At 35.8% G+C, this 13,840-nt stretch overlaps 1 protein-coding gene across 7 annotated transcripts in view; it reads left to right on the top strand.

Moving 5' to 3' along the window:
* Positions 1-217: 217 nt before the first annotated feature.
* Positions 218-13,840, top strand: part of Spag17 (sperm associated antigen 17) — a 218,993-nt gene continuing 205,370 nt past the window's right edge. For all 7 annotated transcript variants that reach the window (XR_001234871.1, XM_013516486.1, XM_013516484.1 and 4 more), the window contains exon 1: positions 218-399. Coding sequence is in view for 6 of the 7 variants with exons in the window: in XM_013516486.1 (XP_013371940.1) it covers positions 313-399 (87 nt within the window). In the remaining variant the exon portion in view is untranslated. The remainder of the gene's footprint in view (positions 400-13,840) is intronic.

Raw genomic sequence — 13,840 nt, 5'->3', positions numbered from 1 at the left:
ATAGAGGGTCCAAGTGGGTAAAAGAAACACCTGCCCAGCCAGAGGCCAGACCAGGCCCCCATCTTCCTCCAACATGCACTTTGCCTGAAGAAAAATCCGCTCCTTCGCCTAAAGTCTCGGGAGCCCCGCCCTCACGCGGCAGCTCCCGGAAACTCAGTTGCCAGGGGACGGAAGCGGTTGACCGGAGGAGCCGGAGAGGTTGGGGGAGGGGGCCAAATCTGTTACAGAATGGGCGTGGCCTCGTTGCCATGCAGCAGGGACGCTTAGGCAGGGCTTGAGCCCAGTTTCTAGACCAATGCTCCTGGCGTTTGCATGGCACCCAAGAAAGAGAAAAGTGGGGTTACGAGCAGCAGTTCTAAGATATGGGAACCTTCGCTGATAGCTGCACACTTGAATCAGGTGAGCCCTGAGCCTCGAAAGTCCTCTCTGCCCTGGGCAAAGGCAGAACCCCAGTCAGACACCCCGCGGCCAGACGCCACGCCACCCTCTCTGAAAGCTAAAAGACTGTCTTACTTTGTATCACTTTCCCATGTGGCTTTCGCTCACAAAATGACCCAGGGTCCCCTGAGCGGGAGTGCTTGATAAAGGAGTGTCGTTAAGAGAAGAAGGGAATACCTGCCAGACAAAGCTGGGCGCCCTCAAACGGTGGTGCCCTGTGAGTGCTGGGGAAGCGAAGGTGGTGCTCTGACCCCAGGGCACTGTTCCCTAAAGTCCAGCTGGCACTTCACGGTTGTACTAGAGTTGTTCTTATGAACTACTTGCTTCCCCTTAACGACCTCTAAAGGATGGGAATCTTGTCATCTGCAGCCTGGCCCAACGCAAGACTTTAATAAGTGCTGAATGAAAAATAGAGAGAGCCTAAGACAAAGGCCTATCAAATGAGTCTTCCTCAGATAGGAAAGGATGTCTTACTTATAAAATGTCCTGATGCATCTGTATCAAGGCTTGGATGCATTTTGAAGCTGTAGGAGACCAGAGCAAAGAGGGGCTCTCTCGTCTGTACAGTTGCCACAAATGCTCTGGCAGCCCACTTGCCACCAGACTTCAAAGACATGCAATCCCAGAACTAACTTCTGCCCACCTCAGCAAGTGCAGGGCAAATAGGTCCTGTTGGTTGCAACTGGAAGTCCACTTCTTCCTATTTATTCATTTATGTATTGATTTATTTGGTACCCTGAATCGAACTCACAGCCTTCCGCTTGCCAGGCACTTCTACTATGCTGTTTTTATGTCAAGTAGGCATTTGGAAAGAGGAAATTACAGTCTGCCATTGTGAACTGCTTTTAAAAATGGGAACTTTTTAAATTTTATATATGTGTATATGGTAGACTTGAGAGTTTGTAATTAAAGGAGAAATGGATCTGAAGTCTTGTATCACTCTTGTGGGAAAATTACCTTTTTATTCTTATTTCCCATTATAATTCTTTTTTCTCTGTGGATGGTCATTTTCTCTGATACAGAAACAGATCCTGATGAAGAATTTCATGAACATAGTTATGACACTACTGATATTAGTGTGACATGGGATATTGGATCCATTCTATAACTTTAGAAATGGAGGATGTCAACCCAGTAATCCTCAGTTACATTCTCAAATTCTCAAAGATGTTTTTCAAAGCACTTTGTGAAAGCATTCTCTCTTTTGCTTTTCTAAGTCAGAACTAGCCAATGTATTTTTCTGTCCATTTTCTTTGAGATTATTTAGGCCAAGTTGAGCTTGGAGTGAACATTTTCTGCTTAAATTATAAACTGCTGAACAACAGAGTTTGATGGAGGCGCTGACATCGCATTAGCTTTAGTGTTGCAAATATGAAGCTATAATTTTCCTAGTCGAGGGGAAAACCTAAAGGCACTATTTTTTCTTATGGCTTGAAAACCTGAAATAACATTCAGCTGTCTTGATCCTACTCAAACAATATAATTTCAATAAATCTTATGTACTCATAGAAAGAATTTGAACTAAAGTAATATGTAGTTTTAACTACAAAGAGTGAACTCAATTTTCTTTGGTTTGTTGTAGTACATGTTTTCATCTTCCAAGAAGACAGTTGCCTTCCATCTCCACCCGTATGTTTTCCTAGCTTGGTTTTGTAACTGTTCAAATGGTAAATTTCCAGATTAACCCAACAGGACAATGGCAAGAGTCATACCCTAGCCAGCAGTTTAACAAACTCTGAATTCAGCCTAAATATGACTATGGATGTGTGAATTCTTTATTCATAAGATTTAGCAAAGTGTTAAATAGTGTGTGTTCAGAAAGCGTTATTTATTTTTTAGATCCTAGTGTGCTTCTTTCCATACAGTTGTTACTCCTACATTGATATGTGTGCTTGAGTATACAGTAGGGGTGTGTGTGTGTGTGTGTGTGTGTGTGTTGGAGGTAGGAGAGAAGGAAGTAATTCCCCAGTCTTCCATAAGCCAGTCTTTAGGATTAACTCACTGCAGAATACAAGAGTAATGGTAGATTTAAATTCCTATGCATACTCGGCTATCCTAGACTTTAAAGAGAATAAATATGCTCACTATTTGGATTGGCTTTGAAATGGAATATTTAATTTTTAGTAGAATTTATTTGATCTTTAAACATAAAATAATAGCAAATAATATAAAGCAACCTGTTCATAGAATGGTGATTATGGTGGTGTTAATAAATGTTAGATAGAGATGTTAATAAATGATCAGATAGAGATTAGAGATTAGTAAAATCAATACCAACTGGTATAGCCAGGAAATGCTTTGCAAAATTTTGTTTAGCTGGGCCCTAAAAATGGGAAGAACTTGAATAGGTAAAATAAAGGGGGAACTTTTTTTAGATAAGGACATCAATATTTGCCTCAAATAAGTCTGGGATATTTAGATTGAATAAAAGGAATAGGTCCAATTACTCTGGGTATAAATTGCCCCTAAATTAGTTGTGCCAATTACTAATTTATTTACTGCCTTTGGTATTTCCATTATCAAAACACTTAGCTTATTGAAATATGTGAAACATTATACCTCAAGTTAGATTTTGAAAATAATATATTTAGGTATACTGGATGTTAGAATGTAAAAATACACATTAATGTAAGTATGTATGTGATATAGACATTGTATTTATGATCTCAAGCAGCAATAGGAAGGCAGAAGTGCTTTGATATAGTAGCCCTCTCTTCAACTGTGGTATATTTGTGATTTTACTGATGCTCAGACAGCCTCAGTCTGGAAATATGGAATGGAAAATTTCAGAAATTAAAAACTCATAAATTTTAAATGGCACTGACATTATGAGCAGTGTGACAAAATCGTACATCATCCTGCTCCATCACACCTGAGGAATAAACCATCTGGGGCTGGGGATATAGCTCAGCAGCACAGCGCATGCCTGGCAAGTGTGAGGTCCTGAGTTTGATTCCCGGTTCAAAAAAACAGAAAAAGAAAAAAAAAATGAAATGGTCTGTTTGTCCAGCATGTCCATACTGTGTATGCTGCTTCTCCGTTAGTCACTTAGTAGCCATTTTAGTTGTCAAATAGACTGGTATGATATCACACTTTTGATGCAGTACACAAGAGTTTCAATTTCTCATTTTGCTATAATTCTGCTTAATAGGCCCAAAGTGTGTGAGTAGTGATGCTGGCAATTCAGATATGTCAAAGAGATGCTGAAAGTTACTTTCTCTAAGTGAAAAAGTGAAAGTTCTTGATTTAATAAAGGAAAAAATTCATACACTGAGGTCGCAAAAATCTACTTTAAGAATGAATATTTTATGTTATTGTGAAAAAGGAAAAAAAAGTTTGTGTTAGTTTTGCTATCTCACTTTGAACTGCAAAAGTTATGACCACAGTGCATGATGAGTGCTTAGAAGAAAAAGGCATGAAATTATGGGACTCAGTCCCACCCACAGTTCTGGGCATCGTCTGGGGTCTTGGAATATATTTTTCCATGCAGTTGTAAGGTAGACTCTACTGGACACAGAGAGAGGGCTAGGTGTTAGCCTAAGCAGTGAGTAATTGTTGAGGAATATCAACATCCATTTCCTTCTTCTCTCCAGCGGTCATACTCTGTTCTGTGTTGCTATGACAAAACATCTGAGACTGGGTGACTTTAAAAGACCTGGAATGTGTTTCTTATAGATCTGAATGCTAGTTAAGTGCAAAAACATGGCTCTGTTGTCTGTCAAGGACCTTCCAGCTGTGTCATTACATGGTGGAGTGTATCACAGAGCAAGGAAACAAAGGACAAAAAGGAAAATCTAGCTGAACTCCTTCTTCAACAGGAGCCTATTCCCATAATAATTAACCAACTCCTGCACTCATTCATGAGGGTGGTGTGTTCATTACATAATCAGTTCTTAAATGTAATGTCAACATGAAATTTGGAGGGCGATGTTCAAATCATAACACCAGCCCCAGGAAGCCACTGTACTACATTCGGTCTATTAATTTGACTAGGGAAGGTACTTTATATATGTGTAATCATATATATTTGCCTTTTTTGTGAGTAGTTTATGTCTCTTATTATGATGTCCTTAAAATTCATTCATTCTGTAGCACTTGTTGGAATTTCCTTATTTCTCAAGGCTAAATAATATTCATATATGTATATATATACATATGATATATATATCACATTTTATTTGACTATTTGAATATCCTTTGATAAACACTGGCTCTTTCCTTTATGGCTATTATAAATACTGTTGTAATTGGCACAGTTGTATAAAAATCTGTTGTAGCCCCTGCTTTCAGCTCTTTGTGATATATATGCAGAAGTGGACTGGCCAGATTATATGGTAATTCTACATTTAAGTATTTGGGGAATCACAACGATTATATTTTAATTTCCCACCAGCAATTCACAAAGGTTCAATTTTTTTCCACATTGTTATCACAAGTTTTGATGTACTGTTTTCTTTTTTGGCAGGTTTTTAAAAATAACCATCCTAATATCTGTATGATGATATTTCCTGTTTTGATTTTATTTTCCTAATGATTAGTGACATAGAGCATATTTGCAAGTTCTCCTTAGTAGCCATTTATTTATCTTCTTTTGCTTTTACTCATTTTAAATTGATTCATTTGGTTATTATTGAGTTGTAAATATGTGTGTATCCTAAATATTAACCAGTATCAGATATATGATGCACGAATATTTTCTCCCATTCTACAGCTTACGTTTCACTTCATTGAAAATCTCTTTTAATGCACATTTTTAATTTTTAAAAATGCCAGCTTACCTTTTTTTCTTTTATTGACTATGTGCTTTGTGTTATATCCAGCAAAGCATAAACAAGTCCAATATTCTATGTTTTTTTAAGAGTTCTGTTTCATCTGTTATGCATAGGTCTCTGATCCATTTTGAGTAATTTTTTTATATTTGTTTTGAGATTTAGGTCTCACGTCACTCTTTTCCATTTTTCCCAGCACCATATTTTTAAAGAGAGGAGAAAAAAAAACAATAAAAATGATACATAATTTCAAAATGATGATATGAAATTAATGAAAAAATGTTCATCATCACTGGTCATTCAAGAAATGCAAATTAAAATAACACTGAGATTCCATTTCACCTCCAGAACTAGTGGCTATCATCAAGAAATCAACCCATAACAAAAGCTGGCTTGGCTGTTGGGGGAAAAGGAACTCTTCTCCACTATTGGTGGAAGTTTAGACTGGTGAAACCACTGTGGAAAACCGTGTGGATATTCCTCAAAAAACTAGGATTAGAGGTCTCATTCGAACCAGCTGTTGTCCTTCTGGATATTTTCTCAGCACCATTTTTGAAGACTACTCTTTCTGCATTGAACTGTCAGGGCATCCTTGTCAAAAATCATTTAACCATACAGTATAAAAAAATGTCTCTTTCTAGGGTTTCTATTCTGTGTATGATGCTAGTTTTAGGTCTTTTGAACATGGCAGTTATTACATTGAAATTGTTTTCTTTTATCCCTAGTTTGCGGAATGTTATTAGAAAGGATGTTGAATTTTCTCTATTGGTATTCTTGGATAAATGAAAAGGAGCATGTGGGATTATTCCTTTGTTATATTAATGTAGTGTATTGCATTGATTTTTAAATTTTTAAATTTTTTCTTGCCCTCTTTCAGCTTAATTTCAGTGAAATTGACAAATTACCTTATATTTGCATAAATCAGTTTTCATATGTTGAACCAGCCTTGCATTTTAGAAATAAATCCCATTTGGTTACGGTGTATTTACCTTCTGATACACTGTTGAATATGCTAGCATTTTGTTCTAGCAAAATTCATACAAGATATGGTTCTGTAGCTTTTTTCATACCATGTTGTCTGGCTTTGGAATCAGCCTCTCAGGATGAATTTGGAAATGAGCTCTCTTTAATTTTTTGGAAGAATTTGGAAAGAATTATTTTTTAAAAAAAGGTATTTGGTAGATTTCACCAATGAAGATATCTGCTCCTGGGCTTTTCTTTGTTTAAAGGCTTTGGTAGTTGATTTAATCACCTTACTAGTTTTACATCCATTCTGATTTTGTTTCTTCACGATTTAGACATGGTATGCTGTGTATCAGCCATGCGAAAGCACATCGTGATGTCATCACGTGCTGCCGATTCTCATTTCTAATCGTGTGCATCGCCCATACGTGATCCGTGATCTGCTTGGGCAGTGCTGAGGTGACTTGGCTTGTGTGTGCACAGAGAGGTTCTGTATGCCCACTGTGGCATGCATATTATAGGGTTGCCACCACGGCCCGAGAATTTTAACAAATTCCAAATTCGCGAGTGTCTTTAGTTGTGCTGTTGTGGGTGCCTTGTTGTTTTGAATTGATTCAAACTATTTGCCTGCCATAGTCACTTTGACTTTGGTGAAGATCCAGAAGTAATACCAGATCCAGTGAATAAAGTGGATGAGGATACACAGTAATGTTTTTACAAATTTACTTTGCTATTGCACGGCATTTGGCAGCAGCCTTCACGGTATTTTTTATCAGATCTTGTAAAGGCACTTATAAAGTAAGACTTCCTGAACTGCATCAGAAAGTAGGAGGAACGATGGGATAACTGCGTTTGAAGTAAGGGGAGGTATTCTTCCCTGAGGAAGATTATGGCAATATATTTGCTACTGTAACAAATTTTTAAAATTTGAACTTTCACTATGTATTTGATCACTCCTTACATGACAGAGACTTATACTAAAGTATAAGCAAACTGTCAAAAGCCAAAAGTAGAATCATAACATCAATAAAAAATAACATGTACAATCCATCATTAAGATTGTTAATTTCTCAATAGAAACCTTACAGACCGGAAAGCAGTGGGGAGTTGTATTTTAATTGCTGAATAAGAAAACTGTCAACTGAGAATTCTGTATTCAGAAAAAATGTGTCCTGGTACTAAAGAGGAAATAGACACATTCCCATGAAAACATAAGCTGAGAAAATTCCCTGCTACTAGATATTCCCTTTTAGAAATGATAAATGCAGTTGTTCAGGTTGAAATAAATGAGTGTTAAATAGTAGCTCAAAGGCATGCAAAAATAATGTTTTCTGAGGGAACATAGATACTTAGATAAATACACTTTTTAAAAATGTATTATTATAAGGTTGAATGGCAACTCACTTTCTATTTTCAATAGGATTTAAAAAGAAACGCATAAACATAGCTATTAATCTAGCCCAGTGGATACACAACATATAAAGATGTAATTTCTGACTCTAATAGCATGAAGTTTGTGGGACAGTGAAGCTGTAAAGGAACAGAATTTCTGTATGCAATGGAATTTAAGTGGATATCAATTTTAATGTTATAACATTATGATGTTAGGATGTAATCCCTGTGGTAAGTGCAAGGAAAATATCTATTGAAAATACACAAAAGAGAATCAAAACATATCACTCCAGAAAACTGTCTAAATAAATGCAGTAATGGAGATTGTGAAGAACAAACAAAATATTAGACACCCAGAAAACAAATAACAAAATAGCCAAAATAAATTTTTTCCTATAAATAGTTTAAATTCAAATGCATTAAATTTACCAGGTCAAAGATTGGTGGAATGGATTTTTAAAAATCAAGATCCAGCAATATATGACTTGCAGAGATTCACTTTAGATCTATGGACATGCATAGATTGAAAGTGAAAGAAGGAAAAAAATTCCACGCAAAAAGCAATTAAAGGACAGGAGGGCTGGCTATGCTAACATAACACAGAATACATTTTAAGCAAAAAGCCATTACAAGAGACAAAGAAAAATATTATATATGATAAAAGGGTCACCAAGAAGATAAAAAAAATTATGAACATAAGTGCACCAAACATGAGAACTTCTAAAACTGCAGTAATATTTGTTTAGGAATGCTGTTGTTTGCAAACAATTCAGTTCATAAATAAAAGTGTTTGGCAAAATTTTGCTTGCATTTGCAAACTCCACATTGGGTGACAAACATGACCATAGCCATTTTCCCCACACAAACATAAACATAGCCATCTTCCCCCAAATTGTAAAACAAATTAAGTTCATAAACTTATGCACCATTGTACTAAAAATATTGTCAGAACTGAAGGGAGAAATAGGCAGCTTCATAATAATAGCAGGACATCTTAACTCATCACTGACGATGAATAAAACTGAATAGAAAATTAATAAGGAAGTAAACAATTATGAGCTCTGTACTCATTGACTCCAACTGGCACGTGAAGAACTCCCCATCCAACAGCAGAATGTATGCTTTTTTTCTGAATATCCATGAAACATTCTCGAGGACAGACTACATATTAGGCTAAAAATATGTCTTAATACATTTTAAAGGACTGAATTATACAAACTATATTTTTTCATCACAATAGAATGAAACTGAAAATCAACAGCTGATAGAAACTTGATGAATTTACAACTATTGTGGAGAATCAATTTACAACATGATTTTAAAACAATGATGTTAATGAAGAAATCACAAGAGAAACAAAGCTATCTTAAAACCAGTAAAAACAAAAGCACACAACATAACAAAATCACTGAATGAAGAAAAGTCTAAGCTAGGAGGAAAATATATAGCAGTAAATGCTCACATGAAAAAAAGAGAGAAAATTTCAAATCATTAAACTAACTTTCACCCTAAGATGAATAAAAACCATACTTCAACTATGCTCAAAAAAGCAATGAACTATGCTCAAAGCGATCAAAATGAAAGGAATAACAAAGATTAGAACAGAGGTAAATAAAATAGAGAATACACAAACAATATAGAATATTAATGTAACAGAGTTGGTTCTTCAATAAATTAAGAAAATTGACAATCTTAACTAGATTGATTAAGAAAAAAGAAAAATCAAGTAGGAAAATTAGCTGCAAAGAGAAATTTTTGTACTGATTTTACAGAAATAAACAAGATTGTCAGAATATTGCAAATAATTGCATGGCAACAGATTGGCTAATCTAGATGAAATAGAAAAACTTCTTGAGATACACAGCATACCATGTCTAAATCGTGAAGAAACAAAATCAGAATGGATAGAATTTTACTAACAGATTTTGACAGTTCTATAACGTGGAAACAGTTCTGTATTTTCGCCCTAAGATAAAGTTAAATTTGAAGAATTTGATCTGACTGGCTTACACTGGTTAAATTTTGAAAATCTGGTAATGGAGCTCTTAGAATTTTGAGAAAGCTCTATCTGGAAAAATCAATTCTGTGACCTGCAGTCAACACTTGAGAAGACAAGTTGTTCCCGTAGTGTAGTGGTTATCACGTTGGTCTCACACTTGAGAAGACAGAAGATAACATGTAAAGGGGTGACAAAGAACAACACAGCTGGCAGTTCTGAAAATGAAATCTATAAGTGTTGAATTCTCTTTCAAATAATGTTAAGCATGTGGAATTGCATTTCTCACTTTATTTGGATCATCTTATGTTTGTAAGCTGCAGATTTCAGCTTTAAATTATACAAGTCTGATACAAAAAAAATTAACAGATAATCTGAGTGCTGCACATGTTCCTTCAAACTAACAAAATATGAGTCAAGGTTTGACAAATTATCAGCATGGTTTCAATAGCAAAGATCACATTCACTGTGCAAAAACCCGCCAAATGCAAACTTTTACCTTTCAATTAAAAATTGTGTCACTGAAAGCTGTTATTGTGTTTTTCTTTTAAGACAAAAGATGTTAATATATGCGTTTTTTTTTTCTAAGCGAAAACTTCAGTATTCAGGTTTAATCTCAGTGTTGGCATGTTGTGGTAAATAAGTGGGCTTTGGGTTGCAATACGGACTCTGCTTTGCTTTTTGGTACCTGCAAACAAACTCAGGAACTTGCGCTTGCCAGGCAGGTACTTGTGCCACTAATCTACATCCTTGGCTGGGTTGCAGTTTGGGCACTCAGCCTCTGAAAGGTTCACCATCACCCTTCTAAGGTTTGTAAATCTATGTCTTTCCTCACATTTTGGAAAATTTCAGCCATTATTAATTTAAATGATCTGTTAACTCCTTTCACTCTCTTATCTTTCTGGGACTCATGTGTATCAAGTGACCTGCTTGATGGTTTTTCTTAAGACTCTTGGTTTCTCTCATTTTACTTTATTCTTTTTTCTTGTTGCTCCACACACTTTATAATTTTAAATGACCCCTTTTCAAGTCTGAAAACTTCTGATTGTTAAAATGTGCTATTAAATCCATCGAGTGAAATTTTTTACTCAATTACTACATTTTTCAGTTCAAATTTATTTCCTGTTATAATTCATATCCCTTTGTTGGTGTTCTTATTTGATTATATAATGCCTCCTTAATTTCCTTTAGTTCTTTGTATTCTCCTTTAGAAATACATGTCTAGTAAACCCAGTGGACATATTTCTTCAGGGACAGTTTTTGGAAACTTGTATTACTAATTTTTTTTTAATGTTAAAGAGAATAAAAAATTTTAAAAGAACTGTATTACTGATTGTAATGGGCCATGTTTTTCTGTTTCTCTGCATAACTTCTGATTTTTTGTTAAAAATTAAACATTAAAATCAGCCATCTCTCTCAATGTTTATAGATTGGTATGAAAGATTTAGGCAAATTAGCAGGGCATTTGCTAATTATGCTAATTAGCAGAACACTGCAAATAAATTCTGCTCTGGTACTTTAGACCATAGGAGGGAAGCGAGAACTGGACTTCTTCCTCCTGAACTGGCTATGACCCCAGGAGAATATGTAGCAAAGGAAAGTAAAAGTCTCTTGGAGTTGCCTACTGATTGACTATTGCTTTCTCTTGGATTGATCGCTCACTTGGCTCCCATAGCTCTTTGACTAGTTTTATAGCTTCTAGAGAATTATTTAGTCTCTAGATTTTGTTTTTTGTTTCTTTTATATTGCTGTTTGTTTTAATGTTTCTATGGGGAAAGCGGCATTGGAGATTTCTGGATTGTTACCGTCATCATTGGGCTGTGCAGTTTGTTCTTGATTCTCAAGGTACAGATGGCTAAAAACCCCAACAGTAGCCATGCTACCACCTCAATGCTAGACTGCCTTGAAGTTTCTTCCACTGGATTACTCAGTCTGCCGTCTTTAATCTCAGTCTCCAGAAATGTCTTTGGACATGAGCAGAATGTGGACAAGTTGTCTGCCAAATCATAACACACATGGCCTGGAATCCAATTGCCAGTGCAGTCATTGTTCCTAGCTGAAACCTTTTGAACATGGTCTTTTTCAGCTGCATTTCTATCAGTATTCTGGTGTTCTGAGCTTTGACCGGAATCTCCCATCAAGTTCAGCTCACAGCATTCTGTGGCTGCCTCTCCACCAGCATCTCCAAAACTTTCCAAACTCCTCCTTCTGAACCACAGGGTCAGGTAGTGTCACAGCAATGACCCCACTCTTAGTACCAGAATCTCTCTTGGTTACTTTCTTGTCACTGGGCACAATAGCCAACATGTACAACTTAAAGAAAGAAAGGTTTATTTTGACTCACAATTTTTAGAGGTTTCAGTCCTTAGTTGGCTGCCTCCAAGGCAGAGAAGCATGGCAGAGAGGCTTGACAAGCAGGAAGCAGGAAGCTTCCTTCCTTTCTCCCACTTTTATTCCATTAAGGCTACAGGCCTATTCATTGATGCCACTCACAAAAAGAGTGGGTCTTCCCCTGTCAGTATTCACATCATCCACGTCCAGAGCTACACAAAACCAGTAGACTAATCCAGTATCACACACCCGCAGTCCAGTCATTCCCAAACTCTACCTCCCAGGGGAAATGAGGCTTTGGGAGAACATTACATATAAGCCATAGTAGGACTCTTTTATAACTTATTACTTAAAGAACGCCTTACATTATTTGCTATCATTTTACATGTTATAGAACACAAGTAGAACGTGAGCTGTTAGGCATCATATCTTATACAGTGAGAACTCAGTGTGGAATGGTCTGAAGCATGAAATTTCTGCGCCAGAATCAGCAAAGTTCAAGAAAACCCACTTGGTGTTTGTAACTTCACTTGATAGTAGAACCAAACTGCAACTAATAAAAACCTGAATAGAGTGAATCACACCTCACATCTCACTGTGGACACAAAGAGGTAACACCAGTTTAAGCGCCAGTCTTACTCAGACAACATATAGAGCTTATGTTGATGCATTAAAACATTCATTACTGTGCTTTTTGTGCTTTATTTGTGTAAAATGTCATAACCATGGCTCCAAAGAAAGTTAATGGCACCAGCAGTAAAGCTAAGAAGAAAACTATGAGAACCACCATAGAATTAAAGAAATCAATATAAAATTTGTTAAAGTCCTGGAGAAGTGAAATTATATGTGTAATTTTTGGACCTCAGAACCAATTATTTGGTTTTTTATTATTTCTTATGGGAAAAATATGTTCAGTTCTTGAACTTGTTGGTATCTGAACATAAATTTTGTATGAATTTTGTTCAACTACCTGGGTTTCATGGTACTTTTTGTATATGTCACACAATTACTAGCAGGGGTTAGTTAAATGAAATATGCTCAAACCAAACATTAAATTGATTTACTGACTTACCTTGAAATATGAAGAACTATGTATTATAGGACGAGGATGTCTTTCCTAAGGGGAAGGATAAAAAGCATTTTTATAAAAAAGGCATCATAGCAGATTTGTGAAATTGTGATCGTGCCTTGAGAAGAACTAGGCAAATACTGTACTTTCTATGCAGAAGTATTTCATTTGACCACCAGGAGCCATTCAAATTAAAGTTCTTTAGAATATTTAGCTTATAATCTTTCCTTTAGTTGAAGAATAATATTTTTTTCTCATTAAATGTAGCTTAGTGACCACAGCTGAGTTGTGCCCACTTGGAAAATGTTCCTAAAGTGTTTGACAAAGCTTACAAACCTTGCAAAGTTTTGGAAAGATGATATGAGTTCAAGACAGCTATTGCTAAGATAGTAATATCTCAGATCACTTAAATACTCAAAGCTATAAAATATATAGATACTAAGATGATAATAAACTGAGTCTAAGTAGAGGAAAATGTTCAGTTGAATTTAAATGCTTGAAACTATTAGAAGTGTAGTTTATCAGAAAGGGAAATGATTTTTATTGGCTAGAAACCTTGAGCAATTTTTGAAAGGCAGTGAAGGGTTTTTCAACTTTTTTGATCTTAAACAGTAAGCTATTTCTCATGTTAATGTGTATTTAAGACTTACTGGAAATACTCATAATATGAGCTGAAGACTGATGTCTGGCAGCAAGAATATTTCTGAAATTGGGTTCATTTTTATTACCATATTTTCTGAAATATGCTTTCATTGATATTTACAAAACAAATTGCCAGTTCACACAAAGGTTGTTTTAATAAAAGCCAAAGAAAACAGCTGAGTTGCTAGGAAGAATGTCAAGAGGGAAATGGACTTTTCATAACCTCACATTATAAATTTT

The sequence above is a fragment of the Chinchilla lanigera genome, unplaced genomic scaffold (genome assembly GCF_000276665.1).
Source record: "Chinchilla lanigera isolate Chin_1 unplaced genomic scaffold, ChiLan1.0 scaffold00034, whole genome shotgun sequence".
NCBI lineage: Eukaryota > Metazoa > Chordata > Mammalia > Rodentia > Chinchillidae > Chinchilla > Chinchilla lanigera.
Note: the sequence above shows the minus strand (reverse complement) of the source record. Positions and strands in the feature narration are given on the sequence as shown.